This window comes from Podarcis cretensis (assembly GCF_951804945.1).
Source record: "Podarcis cretensis genome assembly, chromosome: 10".
NCBI lineage: Eukaryota > Metazoa > Chordata > Lepidosauria > Squamata > Lacertidae > Podarcis > Podarcis cretensis.
The window spans coordinates 18888733-18908292 of NC_137179.1; the positions used below are offsets into that span (position 1 = coordinate 18888733).

Genomic DNA, 19560 nt, shown 5'->3' on the forward strand with positions numbered 1-19560 from the left:
TACTCTGGTATTAAACAGGGATGGAAAGAGATGTGTTAGCTAAACTGGATAAAGAAAAGGCCCCGTGCTTGTTAAGGAGCAGCCAAAGATGAGAGAATATATTCCTTCTAAGACAAATGAAAACCTGCCAGGAAGCAGGTGACTTCTAGTTCTCTTCGCCCCTAGGTGAAACTGGGAACATAAGATTAAGATCAAAGGTGGTTTGTTACCTATCAGCCGCATTAGACACTGAGTATTACATGGCAGGTAAGTGAAAACATGACACAAAAATAATTCACATGACTTGTGAATACAGGAAGCTACCTTATACAGAGTCAGATCATTGACCCACCTAGCTCAGTACTGTTCACACTGACTGGCAGTGGCTCTTCTGAGCTCCAGTCTTTATGGTAAAGAAAGTTCACAATATTGCTCAGTATATATATATTGGTCCTGATTTAACTACTCATCATAAACCAATTTTTTGCTGTTCCATTAATCCTGTTAAAATTTTGGCCCCCCTTGATATGCTGATATGATTTCCACTAAGAACAGAATACAGTCACTTAGCCTTATTAACAGAGTGGTTTGTAAACAACTTAGGATAGCTTTTTATGTTTTTACACGTGACAACTTCCTATGCAATCAAACTTGTGTACTGCTACTGTGGAGCTGTGCATCGCGTGATAGGAGAAATAATAAGTCTACTTACTCAAAAAGTGTAAGAAGAGGGGAGACATGAGTCACTCATACTTCCTGCCACTACTTTTGTGTTAAGATGCGAAGTTACCCTTTATGCAGTTTCTTTATAAACAAGGAATATGTTTCTTGGTAACAATGCTATAAATAATTAATGCCCACTTTGGGAGAATCCAAAACCTACATGTGAATGCAAGGACTGTTGAAGTCAGGGCCACATTTGGGCCTTTCTATGAGCCACTAAGATTTAATTCAACAAACGGCAGTGATGGATACAAGCCACCAAAAAGGTTAACTGTTTGTGACAAAAGCCACCAGAACAATGTTGCAAGCCACTGCAAGGACATTATTTAACTTCTGTTTTGTCAATCCTTTGAGTGACACTGTACTTTTCAGATACACTATGTTTCATATATGAGAATATAGAGGTTTTAAATATTGTTTTATTTTGTTTTGGTGAAGTTGGTTGTACACTGCTCTGAGTTTCTGAAAACGATTGTAGCCTTGGTCTCTGCTGTGCCAAACCGTCGTTATTTTTTTTGCCACTGCAGCCAAAAAGTTACTATTCTATAATCTGCTCAAGATTCCATAACTAGGTAGATTAACCTCTTATTTATGATACACATACTTATTCATGTTAAGTTCAATTACACTTACTCCAAGGAGTGCATAGGCTTTGAACATTAGTTTTGCACATTCTCAAGAAAATATTGCAGAACCAATTTTACAAAAGGCCAGGTGTGTTAAGATTTCTGAGTAAAGCAGTATTTCCAAATATAAAATACATGCGAACAGTTGTCATTTACAAATACTTCAAAAATGTGTAAGCTGTACCTTCTCCCAACAGACACAAGTAAGTACAAAATTGTTGATACCAAGCCTTGTCCACAATAATTACATTTTAAGCCTAGCACACTCTCCACCAGAGTAAAATAGTTCTCTGGTTGTACTTGTATTTTCTCACATCAGTATTTTATCAGTTTCTTTTTCTTGTCCAAGTTTACTCCTAGTGTACAGTACAAAATACCCAGACAACTGACATTCTCAATAGAAATGTTGAGATTCACAAGTAGCCCTCTGCATGTTTATTGAAATGGAAGTCCTCAAAACTACTTAACACTTCATTTCCTCAAATTCTGCTAACAGCTGTGAAGCAGTTTACAAAAACATGACCAGTGCTTTTCACCTCAAGTGTTGTCACCATTTGGGAAGCAGGAGCCATCTCCTAAAGTGATATTAACAATTAAGACTACCCAAATGTGTGTGGAAAACCAAGAGCAGGTCCATGTTTACTCAGAAGTAAGCCAGGCTGCCCAAGGGGCAGTGTGTTAAGTGTGTTTAGGATGATAACCTTGATTACTTTGAGGGTGGGTAGGAGAGTGGGAAGGGAGTTACTTGGTTTCTAAGTGCTTTCTTTTCCTCTTAAACTTCCAGAGATATCAACTAACAGGCCACAAAACCACACACCGTAATAAAATTCGTGAGCCCTTTAAAAAGGTGCCACAAAACTTCGCTGGTTTTGCGTCTTTAGGGCGGCAGAAAAGCCTTTTTAAAAAATACCACTGTTTGCTTGTTAATTAATAATTCCATTACTTCAGTATACCCAAAGACTCAAACTATACAGGTGTATCAGCTACAGGATACAACACTGAAGGGAGTTGGTCATTTATTTAAAAAGTAAAACTCTTGGGCATTTCGCGAGAGGCCGAAAGGCGTTCGCAGCCACTTATCACAACAGCTCCCCGGGTGGGAGAAGAGGCGATAAGTGACTTGCCCAAGATCAGCAGCAGCGCCCAAGAGGAGGGGCTCAAGTGCGGGAAATCGAGGTCAACCGGCAGAGAGCGCCCCGCGAGCACCACGACCCCCGCGGCCTAAGGAGGCCCTGAGCGAGGAGGTCGGAGGTCGCACCCCTCTACCCCGCGGCCTAAGCCGGCCGAGGCCCCGCCGCCCGCTCCTGAGGGGGCGCCCCAGCCCCAACCCGGAGCCCCCGAGCCCCTCAGCCCGGCTTACCGGACGCGCCTTCACTCCGCTGCCCAGCTGTGTCCGGCGCTGAGGGGGGTCGGAGGGAGGGAGTCCCCACGGTGCCGCCGGCGCCTCCGGGAATCCCGCCCCCTCCGCCTTCACTCGCCACCTCTTTCAGCTCTCCCGTCGCCTCCCCTTTGCCCCGGAGCGCGTCATCATCGCAAGAGGCTCGGCGAACCAATGGGCGGCGGAGCGTCGTAATCGGAGGACGCTCAGGCGTCAGCCACGCCGGGAGGACGTGCTCGGGGGAGGAGGGGCGGGGAAGCTCAGCCCAAGGGCACCCTGGGACGTGTAGTTTTCCCGGAGGCGGGTGGCTTGAGCGCGTGACCCTGCCGAAACCTAAGGCGCTGCCTCCGCATTGGTAGGAAAGTAGGTCGCGGGTTCTTAAAGCGTCCCTTCGCGCCAGGCGTTAGTTCTGGTTCGGCCGCCGCCGCGCAAAGTGCGTAATGGGTGAGCGCTGCTTACGGAAGGAGCGGAGTCGCGCGGGGCCGTTGCTCAGGCGGCGGTTGTTTTTCAACGGCGCGCTCGCGCGGTTTGTTGATTTCAAAGTACGAGGAAGGCGGCGAGGTTCCAAAAGGAGGAGTGGGAAGGACCTCAGAGCAGCGACAGATGAAGGGGAAAGTGGCAAAACTGGTCCCTATTACTGTATAATATATCCTCCTTGATAAGAAAAGTGTGTATATCACTGTACAGTATATGTATATAGCTTGAGGCCAGCATTGTACATGGTTGCCAAAGCTTGTGTTTAATTTTATTACTTTCTTTCCCAAGTAAATGTTGTTTAGAGCAGCAGCAGGAGACTCCTACTTTTTCCTTGCAGTCGTGACAATGCTGGGGTTTAAGGAATATAAAAAGCAAAGGTAGCCCTATTGGCGGCACCCTTCCAAATCAGCTGAGCGATGCTTTTGGGGGGAGTAGCCAAAATGTCACAAAAGTATCGCAACCTTCCGAGTCCTCCAGAACTTGTCATCAGGCAAAGACACTTCTCTGCTTTGTGTAATAACTTTGCCCAGTGAAGGGTTCTGGAGGACTCAAAAGTTTGCCATACCGTCGTCAATATTTTTTGTTTTGTCCCAGTAAATAGTATTCCCCAACTGTGGGTGTTGCAATGATGTAAGTGAGATTAAGGTGCAAAACTGCCCAAGCTGTGAGCAACCTTGAGCCGTGTCAAGAGTAGATATGTGTAATGCTGCACTGGAAGGTTGTAATCCTTACCAGGCAGTAATTATGCTATCAGACAGGCAGTTCCAAGACCAAATGAGACCAATTTCCACTGACTGCCACATCCAAATTTCAGCAACCTTGCTCTTCATCCACACACTACATATGGGGAATTACTTCACGAAATTTTAAAATATCTATATTTAGTATAGATACAGCTTGCATAAGACCTCATTTCAGTATTTTAAAGCTGCTGTGGGTTTTTTGGGTGACGGAATGTGTGTTTGTGATGTTAAATGTTATGGGAGCCTATTGCAAATTTTAAATACAGTATTTTCACATGCCTCTACCAAATTACTGGAGGAACATAGCTATATCACTCTTGCCCAAAACCTCAGTACAGTATATTAAGAAAAGGGGAGGGGCGCGAAGTGATGGAAATTGATATCCCTCCCCCAACCCCTCCTCAAAAAGCATAAAACTCCATTTTGCCCATTGTAAAGCTTAATAATGAAGGACTGGTAATTCTGCTTCTGTTCACTTTCACTAATTTTGTTTGTTTGTTTTTAAAGGTGTGCACATGGGTACAAAATACATTCCCAGACTGGAAGAAGGCAGTGAAAGATGGAGAAGGAGTAGCTATGGGGATGGGGTTGGGAAACCAACCCCATCAAGTTCAGTCCACTAATGTGGATGGCAAACAGCAGAATACCATGACTGAAAAAAGGAAATGCATTGAAGTTAACATGCAAATTATGCACACAAAACAATCAGATCTGAATGACCTGTCTGCAATATAAAGACCCCATCTGGAAGTATCCTAAATCTCCCTACATTGAATGGTACTTCCTTATGAGACAACATGCTTAGAATTCTACAGCCATTGTCCTCATTCCTGCCAAGCCATGCAAACCACAAAGATTTAGTAAACATGATTCATCATACCTCGTATAGTAACATAAAATTGGATTTAAATACTGTGCTCTTTTAAAACAAAAATGGTTTATTGGCATTTCAGGAATGAATATGTCCTGTTTTTATAGAAAAACAACAACAGTGGGAGGGCAGTCTTGCCTTTGTGGCCTGATTGTGAGGTTCCAATGGCAAACTGGGACTTTGAGAGGCAGCTGATACATCTGACCTCCAGCAAAGGGACTCTCTTAGGTACTTATTCAGAAACTGAAGACTTGCCTTCATGTGTGTGTGATATTTATAGGATTTAAGACTTGAATTTAGATTGTAATGTGTTGGATTAAATAATGTAATAGGCCACAGCTCAGCAGTCAGCAGTGAAGCATCTGCTTTGCATACAGAATCCAAGTAGGTCTGGAAAAGACCGCACTCTGAAACTCTAGAGAGCTGCTGCCATTTGCTGTAGACACTATTGCGCTATGTATGCAAATGGTCTGACTCAGGTAGGGCAGCTCCCTATGTTAAAATAGATCGCCCCAAAAGCCTTTCTGGTCTGTTCTGACAGTTCCAAAGCAGATGACTCTTGGTAAGCCTACAAGCAAGAAATTAATGCACTAACCATCTCCCATGATCCCCAGCAGCTAGCACTGAGAGGCATACTGCATCAGATACTGGAAATATTACAGCATCATGGCTAGCGGCTAGTGGTTGCCCTTTCCTCTATTAATTTGTCTAATCCTCTTTTAAAGTCATCCAAATTAGTGGCTATCACTATATCTTGCAGTAGTGAATTCTATAGTCCAACCATACATTGTGTTTAAGAGTAGTTCGTTTTTCCTGCTCTGTATCTCTCAACATACAGTTTCACTGATGACACTGTGTGGGGAATCAAATAACAAAATAAATCTATGATCACACATTTTTATATCATTATCTTAAATATATAGGATATGAGTTTATTAAGTTTGAACAAATACTGTGTACACAGTTTATACCACATTCAAAGTACATTCTTTCCCTCAAAGAATTCTGGGCACTGTAGTTTACCCCTCAGAGCTACAATTCCCTGCAACCATTAGCAAACTACAGTGCCCATAATTTTTTGAAGGACAGAATGCTTTGAATGTGCTTTAAAGCTATAAGGTGTACACTTAAATTATAGTGTTAGTATTATTGTATTGCAATAAAGCTGGAGCTTCTACATCAGCAGTTTGGCAAACCAATCTTCCGCATGCTCAAGATCTTTAGGCGGAAGCAGAAAAAGGCCAAACAAAACAAACAAACCAAAATTGAATAAAAATGAGCCAGAATTGACTGGGTTGCTCAAGCAAGCCAAGCAGTCAATGGGACAGCAATGCAGCTGAGTGTCACAAAAGAATGTAGCATCATCTGGAACAGTCCAAGGTTTGGGAAAGCAAACTTCACAGGTAGTGCAATCCAGAGCAGATGTTTGTGATACCAAATTGATTTGAGACAGCCCTGAACATAGTTCTATCCAGTATACATCATTCTCACAGCCAGGGGATGATAATAATGGCAAATGGAAGATGATTTACTAGCAAATAATTCCCTCAGCACTTTTCCAGTTTGAGCCTAGGCTATTTACTCAGAGGTACCTACCCCTGAAGCCCTATTTGTGTATTTACTGCACTTGCCTGTAAAGAAACATGCAAGGGAGAGCATTGGGAGAGTGAGCATGCTGCCAAGGCCCACCCCCTATGGTGGATCACCTTTATTCCATGTAGAGCCCTCCATGAGTTTGAGGGTGAAGATTTGCAGTGGGAACTCATGGAGACCCCCTGTGTGATCTAGAACCTTGCATAATATGGGTTCTAAACATCGTGGAAGCCTCAAGTGCAGGAGACTTCCCCACTGCAGACCTTCACTCTCAAACCCATGGTGGGTTCCACATGGAATTACTTGCCAGAGGGCTCCAGCCTTGGCAGCATGCCCCTAGCAATCCCAAATAAGTCTGCATATAGTGTTGTGACATTTCACAACAGTGGAATAAACAGTTTAGAAATGCCTTGCCCCCAATTCAATATATAGAATGTGAGGTACAATAAGCAAAGATGGTCAGCCATTGTTGTATGAGCAGCAGAGATTGGTTTGGTGCAAAAGCTCAAAACTTCTTATTTAGTCATATGCAATCTGGGTATACTCCAGAGCACTATTTAAAATCTACAACTATCTATCCAACCATTTGAGAAATTACCTGTTCCTCTTAGCTATATGGCCGCCTCTGGTTTCAAGCACCTTTCCCCCTTATTTGCAGTGCAGTAACAAATACCAGTCCCACCTCTCTTAAACCCTTCAAAACCTTTTCATTTACAAAGTCTTTTCTGATCAACCCACCTTGTACTACCTGTTAAAACTTTCAACACCCACCCCCATCATTGGTAGTTCTTCATCAAAGCCTTCCCCCTCACATTTCACCTTTGTCCCATCCATGTGTACTTTTCGAGTGTAGGCCCTATGGATACAGATTGTGTCAACACTATGTTCTTTACAGTGCCTCCTGGTCTTTTCTATCTTACTGCAATTTAGATAACATGTAACGTGTAATACAGTGTCTAGACTTTCAGGCTGGATATGGAAAATCTCTGTTCAGATCTTGCCTGCTACCAAGCTTACAGACTGTTGTTGGGCAAGTCACTGTGTTTAGTCTAGTTATTGTCAAGGAAAATGCCAGTCCTTTTTGGAGGAAAGATGGGTATCCATAACATTTTAAAGAATAATACAATTTGTAGCATAATATTGGAAACTCCTTTCATTTTCTCTGAGCATTTCTCACACTTTCCATTAAGAAATACAAAAAACTGGGTTTATCAGGAGACACCTTGCTGTTTCCTTAGTGGTTGAAATGGGAATACAGTATGCTATCCCAAGGATAACAATTCTCCAGATCATTCTCCTCTCCTGTGCTCCAAAATTTCCAGGGATTTTCTTTATATCCCAGAATGAGAGACGGGGGCATAATCGTCCAGCATATCTAAATATCACTTTCTACCAAAAATCTAGAAAGAGCCTAGACCTCAGAACAAATATACAGTGCCCTAGTTCACATGTAACACTGACAGATGACATGACTGGATTCAGATGTAATGCTAAGCCAAGCATGTTTTGTTCAGGTAGAGCAGCAGGCAGGAATAAGAAAGGAGTAAAGCAGCAGAATTTTCACTGAAAGCATCTGCACACCTGTATATTCATTCTTACCTATGGTTTGGCTTAGTGTTGTGTGTGAAACAAGCCAGTATGCAGTCATTGCACAATAAAAGGTTAGAGATATGAAGGAAGACAACACCTTTCAGGCAGCCAAAACACTGTTTTTCTTTTTTAGAAAAAAAGGATACTGTATTCCAAGCATCTGTAGCGCACAGATTTCATGGGATTTAGGGATCGTTCCAATTACTGGTTTGTTATTAAGGGAGCTAGATCAGGCCATTATCCTCTCAGTTTTTCCATGGGTGGAAAACAGCTTTCATCACTTTGAATTATTGTACCTTTGGCTTTGGATTTTATATAAAAAGGAACATAAATCTGGGTCATTTGGTGTATTCCAAGAAATAGCTCTCTGGGATGCCAACAAATGTATGGATTAATGATTTGTTTAAAACCCTAAAATATTTTTTTTAAAAACTGAACAGTATTTTTAAAGCAAGTTAATTTGCAAGCAGAATGCTCTTCCTCTTATATATTCTGGACCCTTCAAATCTGTTGCCTATGAAATATATGCATTGCTGACAACTTTAGTAGCAGAAATGGTAAAAAAAAATGACTAAAAATGTTTGGAGAAAAACAGAGCTTGTAAAAATCCTGAGTTGTATTTTACAGAGCTCTAGTTTACAGGGCTCTTGCTTATTTCTATTGGCAATTTGTTTTTTAAAAATATAAAAGTTGTTGTTTTAAAAAGCAAGTATTGCAAATAATATTGTCAGTAATTGTTTCCAGTTTTTGGCTGGGCCTTCTGACTATTGCTCAAGTACAAATGACCCATGTAGGTACTGAAAAAACAAACATTTTTCATCCATCGCTCACTGGCAAGGAAGTTAAGAAAACAACAATTGCTCATGACCCTGTATTCCACGGGTGGCTATCAGGCGTAGGATGACTACATATACTTGATAATTAGTGCTTAATTGGGGGGGAAAGAACTCTAATTGAGCCTAAAGTCAGGCTCAGGAAGATTTCATGCATGGCAAACGTTCCAATATAGAACACAGGAATCAGGCCTTCATTGAGCCCAGTTCTGTCCACTTTGGCTAGCAGCAGTTTTCAATGGTCAAAGGCAAAAAAAAAAAAAAATCAAATCACCTGCAACCTGACCTCCTCAAACTGGAGATACCAAAGACTGAACCTGAGACCTTCTGCATGCAGAGCAGATAAGAGTGATCCCTTTCCAAGGGAGCATAAGGAAATTGTATGGATCCAACATATGTTATTGCCTGTGACAAATGCAAATATGTATTTCATTGGATGTAAAATTTCTCTTTGCCCCTGTCCGCCTCAAGCTACTCATCCTGAAGCAAAGTTCTTAACCTGAGGTACTATTTCTGGGTTAGCGGAGTCTGTAACCTGAAGCGTCTGTAACCCGAGGTACCACTGTACTCACAAAGCCCAGCAGTGACTCATGGGGTGGAAGCAACAACATCCTCATGGCAGCCATGTAATGCTCCTTTGGACAAGGATGGGGCAGGATGAGGTGGTGGTGGCAAGGTTGGGGTTGGCACCCTCATGCCTGCAGGTCTGCCACTGCCTTGGAGCTCTCCTCAACCTAGTCCCCTCACCCTGCTCTATTGCCATCTTGACAAACAGCATCGCTGATACCAAGAGGATACCACTCAAGCTGCCTGCAAGCTGCACATGTGGAGTGCATTTGTGATAGCTTCTATACATGTGGGCTTTTAAGGTCTGTACTCCTCTATACCAACAACAACAACCCTTGCATATGGAAAACTAGATTTCATGGAGAAAGGTTCTCACCTAGTTCTGCTGGTTTACTAATTGCAGCAGATTAGGTTTTTGTGTTTGCAGGATGGGGTGGGATGGGGGAGGCTATTGCAATTATCACCTATTATCATTCTCTTTAAAGGTAAAGGTACCCCTGCCTGTACGGGCCAGTCGTGTCCAACTCTAGGGTTGTGCACCCATCTCACTTAAGAGGCCGGGGGCCAGTGCTGTTCGGAGACACTTCCGGGTCATGTGGCCAGCATGACAAAGCTGCTCTGGCGAGCCAGCACCAGCGCAGCACACGGAAACGCCGTTTACCTTCCCGTTATAAAGCGGTACCTATTTATCTACTTGCACTTAGGGGTGCTTTTGAACTGCTAGGTGGGCAAGAGCTGGGACCGAAAGACGGGAGCTCACCCCGCCGTGGGGATTCGAACCGCCGACCATACGATCAGCAAGTCCTAAGCACTGAGGTTTTACCCACAGCGCCACCCGCATCCCACATCATTCTCTGTAAAGTAAAGGTAAAGGTACCCCTGCCCGTACGGGCCAGTCTTGACAGACTCTGGGGTTGTGCACCCATCTCACTTAAGAGGCCAGGGGCCAGCGCTGTCCGGAGACACTTCCGGGTCACGTGGCCAGCGTGACATCGCTGCTCTGGCCAGAGCCAGAGCCAGAGCCGCGCACGGAAACGCCGTTTACCTTCCCGCTGGTAAGCGGTCCCTATTTATCTACTTGCACCCGGAGGTGCTTTCGAACTGCAAGGTTGGCAGGCGCTGGGACCGAGCAGCGGGAGCGCACCCCGCCGCAGGGATTCGAACCGCCGACCTTTCGATCGGCAAGCCCTAGGCGCTGAGGCTTTAACCCACAGCGCCACCTGCGTCCCGTATCATTCTCTGTACTCTGATGCAAATATACAGCTGCTCACCTCCCCAGTTAGGTTTTTCTAAGGCATCCTCCCTACACACTTCTGCCTTAACAAAAAATGTCTCTGGCCCATTTTCAACCAGTCTAGCCAATCTGTGGATATGAGAAAAGAATGAAGTAATGTTCCAGAATTTCCCCTGAACTTCCTAATGCTGTATTTCAGAACCAATGACAATAGTTTTAAGGAAATATTTGATTCTTCTTTTGGCTTATGACTTGCACTTGCTACATTGTTGCCAGTCAATGGTAACAAGATAACTTGCAGAATGCAATATGACCCTCGTCATTGGGATGGTGAAAACCAGCTCTCAGCACACAAGGAAGTGTACAAATCAAACGGTCTTCCAGCAACAGACATAATTCTTTCGAAATGTCACCTCTTGGTGACTTGACCATATCAAAAAATAACACAAGAATTGGGTCTGACTGCAATAAAAGTTTTAAGCCAGGAAGGAGTCCAACTTGGCAGAAAGTCCCTGTGCTGTGAATTGCATTAGCAGCAACACAAAACAAATGTGCTCACAAAAACAAGGGGAGAGGGCAAGAACAAGGGATATTTAATGTTAAAAGAGAAACTGTACATCTAGGTCAGAGGCAAGGGGGATGAAAAAGCCCTTGTGACACCCATGACCATCTGAGTCCACGTAGAGACTGAGGTGCTGTGTTTGTCGAATCCTTTGTCTTGAATCATGTCTGTTTTTCTCTCAAGTCCAGAGACACGCCGAATAAGCCCCTTTCCCAAAACAATCCAAGTAGTCCCAAGAGATCAGTCACCAGCTGTCATGTATCCTGAGGTTAGATCAATACACCACACAATTCTTTTTCCACAGAAGAGAAAATCCACCAACCAGCAAAGCCACTTCTGACAGTTTTGCCTTTCCAAAGCTTCTGCAGAGCCCCCTCCATTTTCGCTGCCGCCCTTCTTCATTCCACAAAATGCAGGAGAATCAGATGCCGGAGTTTCTGTCAGGATATACAGGGGTAAAGCAGCACTTCTAGGTCAAAGGTAATGTTTTCCTTCCCCCGCTTGATGCAGGGGGACCATCTGCCATTGTGCAACAGTCTGTCTTCAATCCAAACATCAACCACAGCAGGCATGGACACTGCCTTTTGAATCATTCTTCCCATATCTAAAACAGGTAATTTGCCTTGTAGTTTGGAATCCCACAGTGTGTTTTGACAAGAAGCAGAAAATGACACACAGTCCTTTTGGAAATCGACCTGAGCGTGGAGGGCACTCCTTTGGCTGTGTCAAAAAAGGCACAGAACACACCCAAGGTGAATGGGAACATATCCCATCCTCCGACTTTTGTGATAAAGGAGCTGTAGGTAGATCCTTTTCAAGGACCCTCAAGAATCCCTTTTATCCTGGATGCATTGTGTCACGGTTGGGAGGGAACCAGCAAACAAATACCTCCCCCCTCCCGCCCTGCTTTGCTCCCCTATTAAATAACAAAGGAGCAGCCCAACCATTTAGCTGTTCTAATGGAAACATTTTAGATATTTAAAAGTCTCTTAAATAAATGTCTTTAATTATTATCGTCATCACCATCTATTTATTTATACAAATATATAAAATAGATTTATATAGATTTATATAATATAGATTTGTAGCTCTTGTGGGCCCTTCATTTACAGACGTACTGATCGACAATCTCTGTGCACTTTTTACACTTGACGTAACAGCACCAGTGAAACTTGCAGTGGCAACGCTCGACCTGCACACTCTTGAACTGGTCGTAGCCTCGGCCACAGCACATCAGCTCACAGCCGTCCATACCCTCTGAGGTCTTATTACAGAGCCGGCCCTTGGTGCCCAGGGATCCCGTGGTTTCGTTGCGCAGGCAGTAATCGGGGCTGGGGTCGATGTACACCAAGTCCTCTGGAGTAGGCGAATTGAAGCGGTTGTTCACTAGCTCCAGCTTGCCCTTGCGGCTGATCCTCATGGCGGCGGCGCTGTCGTACTTCTCCTTCAGGAGGTCTCCCACTTTGCGGAAGTCAGCCAGCTGCAGCCAACAGGTCTTGAGGCTGCAGGAACCTGAGACACCATGGCACTTACAGGAGACATCAGCCAACTTGTACACTGCCTACGGACGGAAGAAGGTAAGGTGGGGTCAGACAAAGTGTTCAAGCAGCACTAAAATCTGGCACAACATAAGCAGTAACTGGTGCAACCTTATGCACAGAAGCAAGCCTCATTGGGCTTACATCATCATTAAATATTATTTTCTTATACTGCGCCCATTCTCACAGCAGTCCAGTAAGGTAGGTTGATATAATGAACATCACAGCTATATGGGTATTTGAACCTGCATCTTCCTAAACCTAATCTAACACTTTAAAGCATGGTGGCTTCCTGTCCATTTTCTGTTACCTGGAAGAGTGTATCCAAGTCTTATCAGAGCAACTTACAAGAAATGCTCAGACCCCAAGATCACCTATGGAAATTGTACTCATAGATCCACCTGTAAGATCAATTGGGTTGGCAGGTACCTGAGACAGGGCCTTTTCATTGCTGGCCCTCCCAAGGACTGTTGTGTGTGCACATCTCCCCCAATACAGACCTTCAAACAGGCTCTGAAGGTCCATTTATTTCAAGTTACTTTCTCTTAAAGGTTTTTTTGGTGCACCCACCCAACTGAACCCCAAATTGCTTTAAAGTGTTTTAGCTAATTTTAATGGCATGGTGCTGGTCTTGCTACTAGATTATGTTGCCGTGTAAAAAGGTTATTCAATGTAATGGTGAGATTGTATTATATGATTATGTGCATTATATTTTTATATTCCTTGTAAGCAGCATTGTAAGGGCTTTAAACTGCCCACATGTTGTTGTTGTTTTTCTCGGATGGATGTTTGTCAGATAATGGATGCAACTCCCACTCGGAGTAAAACAGCAGGGAACAAACAATGGGATTGTGTGTGGGTGAGGGAACATACTTTTACAGGAAGTTGGCACAACCCAAGTTGCATCATGCGACCTTTATGTCTAGTTTAGCCAGGGTGGTGTTGGGAGAGATAGAATATACACCACAAGCCAACAAGCACATGAATGCAGCAACTATGTATTTGCATCTTGTTCGCCACCTGGTGGTCAGTCACTTGTCAACTCCCATTTTCCCATTACTGAATTCCTTTTTTCTAGCTTTGAAAAGCTGGTAACGAGTATAACAGTCCATGAATTTTGTAACAGTGTCTACAGAATGTCGTGTGAGTTGCTGTTAAGACAAGGTTCAGAACTGAGTGCAAGCACGTTGACTGAAACTTGTTTTCCAATATCTGAAAATGCCTGTCACAAGTTGGATGCCTCTGAAACTGAAGTCTGCTGTGGAAAATGTGGACTTCAGAGCCAATGATCTAAACAAGGAGAGATTTCCCCCACTGTATATTCTTCATCGTTATATTTTTAGTGTAAGGATTTTTTAATATAATAAAAAACACCATGCATCTAAAAATGTAATTTGTGAGGGAGACAAATAATACATTCGGGAAAATGTACAGATACATTAATCTGAGTCAATTCTATCAAGCATACACTGTGCAAACCCAGGTTTTCTGCTATGTAATCTGTACAATGGCCTTGAGATAATTCTGTACATACAAAGCCAACCTGAGAATAAAGTTAAATCAACTCCTATGAAAAAGTAAACTGACCAAGATAGGAAGTTTCAGTAGATGAAAAATATCCCTATAATAGAAGAGTGATAATGATGCACATGAAGCTTGAAAAGAGCCACTGGCTTTATCACCTGTGGTGAGTTAAAAATGCCTCCAAGTAATCAGACAAAGATGCCTTGGTCCTTTCCCTCCCAGCTATGAATGTGCCACAAATGGTTAAATAATACAGAGGATCCATTAGTAGGCATTTTAGTACTCTGAAGGTACATGGTACAACAACCCTGCTGAAACTAAGGCTGTATACACACCGTAGCTTTTAAAGCCCATTTAAAGCACATGCCTTTCCCCAAAGATTTATGGTCAGTGACTAGATGAGAAAACCCCTGGAAATCCTGCGTAGGCTACCGTGAGGCACCACCATCGTGAAAGAAAGGTCTGCTATAAACACATTACAGTGGTACCTCGGGTTAAGTACTTAATTTGTTCCAGAGGTCTGTTCTTAACCTGAAACTGTTCTTAACCTGAAGCACCACTTTAGCTAATGGGGCCTCCCGCTGCTGCCGCGCTACCGGAGCACGATTTCTGTTCTTAACCTGAAGCAAAGTTCTTAAATTGAGGTACTACTTCTGGGTTAGCGGAGTCTGTAACCTGAAGCATCTGTAACCTGAATCGTATGTAACCTGAGGTACCACTGTATACAGTTTTGTTTGCACCAGTAATTTATGTATACCTAATTGGAAGGCTGATGCGTGAAGCAGCACCTTCAAAGAAATAAAGTACCTGAACCACAGAATTCTTGTTTGTTTTAATACAACACTCCCCCCCCCCCCGCTCAAACCCTACAAGGCATGTTACAAAATTCAATGTGTCTGCCTGGTGTAAGATCAGAGATGAGAGATTCATGGTGAGCTGCTGGATGCTTACTGCTTAATAAAATCTATTAACCTCATGGTAGCCATGCATCTTTTAAAAATCTGTATTTCAACTTTGAGTCTTTATGACAGGTTTTTAAAACAAAAAAAAAATTGACGTCAATCCAAATGTGAGTGAATACCATGGAGTCTTTAAAAAAAAATTCCCTCAGGAAAGAGGAGAACTCAGCCAGTATCAGAGACATCCTGAAACAATCTCTCTCTGGCAAAGTTATGATCTGCTCCACTTAACTATGGTGGGATAAGTCCATCACGGAGAGAACCATGATGATGGAAACAGTCTTCAAACCAATTTCTAATTATAGGTGAGTGATGCAGATAAAGCACTTGGGGCCCAATCCAAGTGGGTTTGGAACTAATATCTGTGCACAAAAAAAGAACATCCAAAAGGCTGCACAGCAGCAGAGCACTCTGGCTTTGCAAGCATGGAAAGAGTTCTTTTGCTATATAAAGAAATATTGATAGGCCTTGGAGATGAGCCTCCTGGCTTAAGAAAGCATTAGAACAACTTTCTTTCCTTTCTAAATATTCTGCTATACTTCTGGATTTTTTTATTTTATGTTGAGTTCAGTCCAACAACTGTATCAGAGCCAGGAAACCTAAGCATATTCTCCTCCTGCCTTTTTACATTTAGGGTGTCATTTGAGGAAGGTCTCACCATTGCTTTGTCATGAAAACAATTTCCAATGCTGTTTTGGTTGCAAAATTAAAACATTCATTTGTAGGCCTAATTTGAGGTGCTGGTTCTCACTTTAAAAGCCTTCAACAGTCTAGAACCAGCATACAAATCTCCTCGTCCTCCCGCAAAGGACAAATTTCTTGAATGCTCAAGTCAACACTTGAGGTTCTGTTACGTAACCCTTCGCTTTCTGAAGTTTGGTAGGTTTGGGCACTAGAAACAGGGGCTTTTTGGTTCTAGCACCTTTTTTCGGAATGCTATCCCCAAAGAAGCTTGCCTGCCTCCATCACTATTCTGTTTTTACTGCACTGTTAAAATTCATCTTTTCCAGAGAGCCTGGGGGGAATGCAGGAGTTTGGTGGCAATTATGGATTCTGTTTTTCTGTTCATACTGCAGTGGTGTCCTTTGTTGTTTGTTATTTCAATGTCCTTTTGTTTATCTTGCTATTAATTAAGCATTGCAAAGAGCCTTCGTTAGATAGATAGATGATAGATAGATAGATAGATAGATAGATAGACAGACAGACAGATACTACTAAGAAAAGTAATTTGATTAATTCATTAACTCAGTGCCTTTAAGCATGTGCAGAATGACACTCCCTTGAACTGTACAACCACAAACAGCCCCTGCACATGTGAGATGATTATGAGGAGGTTCTGTAGCAAAAGCCAAGGATGTCACTTTCAGGAAGGCTTAAGCCCCGGTACCTTTGGGGGGGAGAACTTTAATTAATCGTCATTATCAGGAAAAGAGAAGAAGCCACGCTTCCTTTTTCCCATATAGGAAAATTAAGGTGTAATCCCATACACCGCCACCACACCCTAACCAACAATAGCATCCTTCAGTACTTAACTGAAAAATGTGTAAGATTTCAGCATTTTTTATTATTATAAAAAAGGAAGATAATAATAATTAATGTGCAAATGAAAGAGACTGGGGGGTGGGATAGAAGAGGGGGAATTGGCATCTAAGGAGATCCACCATGCAGGATTAGAGGTTAATTTGGGCCTTGCTGCTTCAACAAATGTGAAAGCCTTGCCATATGGCTGCAAATGTTTCTGGAGGGCCTCATCTATTAAAGGATCCCCTCCCCCCACTTTTATGTTGAGGTCTAGCATATATTTTACTATTGTTCTGTTTCAGAATGAGCTCTCTATATACTCTGAGCATATGGAGTTTTAGGGGCAGGTGAGTCTGCTAGAACCATAGTATAAAATGAAAGCCACAGCAAAGAGGCAAGTGTGAGGTTTAACTTCCACATGATGCCCAAATATGTGCATTTTTGCAGATGGCTGCAGGAAAACACACATAAGAATAGCACACAGTTCGCTTACAGTGGAAGGTGGGAAGGTGAGGCTCCCTAGCAGTGACAGTAACCATGCTGTATGACCAGGCTGAGACTGTGAAAACCATCTCAATGCCAATGTACACTGAATAAGACTTGGCTGGTTGAACCTCAGTCTCAGGTCCAAAGTGAGTGATATTATGGAATTTAAAGTTGCTTTCCATGAAGTTTGTGAGATAGAAACCCTAATTCGGCATTCTACTTCCATTATCTAGAGGCCAAACCAGATGTAATGGTGGCAGACTGTCTCTTTAAATGACAGCCTTCCTCAGTCATGTACAAAAAGCCCATGGGAGCCAATTTTAAGAATAAGCGGATTCTGATCTCTGTCCTAGCTAATTGGACCTAACGATAATTTTAAACAAGAGCTCCCCCCAAGAGCTGCATGGCAGTCTAATCAATCAAAACATGGCTTGAGAGCCAGATGTGGCATGGAAGCTCTCTTCTAAAGACAAACAATTGCTATTTATATCAGGCAATCCTAAATTGATTACCTGGATACCAATCTAACTGTGATGAATAGCACTTGCTTCAAAGTGATGCCGGTACAATTCTGTATGCCTACATTAAAGGGGGATATTTGGCGCTAAGAAAGAAACGGTTTCCTCGTGTATCTTCTTTGCTGAAATGCAGGTAGCTACGAGCTGGACCATTTGAAGAAAGATTTTGACTGAGCTATGTAAACAATGTGAAGAGTACAAGTTTCCAGAGGAAGCTAAGATGTCTGGACCTGAAACATAGACCAACTGGACTCAATCTGCAAGTGGAATTTGTTTAAAATCTGTCCCTCTTCGGCCTCCACCTCAAATTCCTTTCTGATTCTTCCTTTGTAAAGAAGTGGGATGTAAAGGGAATCAACGGGCTAATTCCTATGTGGTTAATTAGCCAAGCCGCCTCTCAGCCTTGCTTGGCACTGGATGGAGTGGCTGATGATTGAGGTCTACTACATGTTGAACGGGTAAACAACGTGGCAGGGCTGCCAAAGGGAGACAGATAAGGAGAGACCAAGTGGAGAAAGAGACAGATGGAAGGAAAGGGCAGGCTAAGATAACCGTCAAAGACAAACAAACAACAGGCAATAAAGCTAAAAGTTTGGGGCCCTAAAAAATTCAAGAGTGCAGTGGAGCAGCGATGGGGTCAGGACTGTGTCAAAAACTGAAGCAAATTCAGTTCCACTCCCACCCCCTTATGGCTCTTCCTGAGAACTGAAGTGGGACAGAATTCGTCCTCCATCACTTGAGCTGCAGACACCAAGGAAAGGGGAAAGGAAGTGCTCAGATGCTCCCTAGTGATCAAGGGTGCCCCATGCAGTAAGACCTGGTCTCCAATCCAGGAAGAACTGAGGGAGGCAAATTCACTTGTGTAGAGACAATTAAACAGAACACAGCTAGAATCTTTTAAAAAAGAAGAAGCAACATTAATAGCAAAAATGGCACAGGCAGTTAGTCACTCATCACTAGTGATGTTAATGGGCTAGGTGGAGCGACAGCCTGACAAGTCCATATCTTCATGTGTCATTTGTGCAACTGCATTCCACATATCATTCATTATTGCAATTAACGCACTAGCTAGGGTGGGGGTGAAAGAATGCTATCAGCCTGAGAAGTTTGCTCCAAGAAGGTTTTAAACTGAGAAGCAGATTTTATATGTTGTCTTTAAAATGTATTTTTAAAAATAAAATATTACACATGTTCTCAGCCAAATAACTGCACTCGGAAAATGTTGTTTCCTTGCATCAGGAAAACATGAATCAGAAGATGAAATTGGACACATGAGCCCTGAAGATATACACAGCCTTCATTCAACAGACCTGGCCCCTCTATTTTCTGAGTTAATTCGTGTCACATTTCCAACTCATAAGAGTTTGGGCCCTGTGTTTAGGTCTCCTGATCCAACTGCAGTTATTCACATGTTGACAATTGCATCTCACAACAGAAATTCCCCTTACCCCAGGAGAAGGAATATAGTTTAGTGGGAGAGCATCTCCTTTACATGCAAAATGTCCCAGGGTCCAACCCCAGCAACTCCAGGTACAGGTATGAGACACCCTTGCCTGAATCCCTGGAGACCACTGCCAGTCGGTGAAGACAATACTGGGCTAGATGGAGCCATAGTGTGACTCAATGTATAGCAGCTTCCTATGTTCCTAACAGGTGGCACCTTACCATCTCCATGCCAGGAGAAAAGTTTCATCTGTTGAACTTCTGTTGCCTGCCATGCAGCTGTTAAAGCAGAGGAGGTCTCTCTTTCACAAAAAGGGGACAACCCTAGCAGTAGAATTGTCAGTGTCCAAGGAACACATTTTTTATTTTATTTTTTGCACATTTTTCTAGGTCCT

General features: G+C 43.0%; 2 protein-coding genes and 1 long non-coding RNA gene across 10 annotated transcripts in view; 1 reads left to right on the forward strand and 2 right to left on the reverse strand.

Annotated features, from left to right (window-relative positions):
• ADIPOR2 (adiponectin receptor 2) overlaps positions 1-2852 on the reverse strand; it is a 35174-nt gene extending 32322 nt beyond the window's left edge. Inside the window, exon 1 of the mRNA XM_079992937.1 lies at positions 2689-2852. The gene's annotated coding sequence lies outside the window, so the exon portion shown is untranslated. The remainder of the gene's footprint in view (positions 1-2688) is intronic.
• A 304-nt stretch (positions 2853-3156) lies between these two features.
• On the forward strand, positions 3157-19496 carry LOC307225352. The gene is made up of 3 exons (XR_013842921.1): positions 3157-3373; positions 12627-12758; positions 17856-19496. It is a non-coding gene; the product is annotated as an uncharacterized lncRNA (long non-coding RNA).
• Positions 11185-19560, reverse strand: part of WNT5B (Wnt family member 5B) — a 125250-nt gene continuing 116874 nt past the window's right edge. For all 8 annotated transcript variants that reach the window (XM_079992874.1, XM_079992873.1, XM_079992876.1 and 5 more), the window contains one exon: positions 11185-12737. In XM_079992874.1, the coding sequence (XP_079849000.1) occupies positions 12279-12737 (459 nt within the window). In that variant the 3' untranslated portion in view covers positions 11185-12278. The remainder of the gene's footprint in view (positions 12738-19560) is intronic.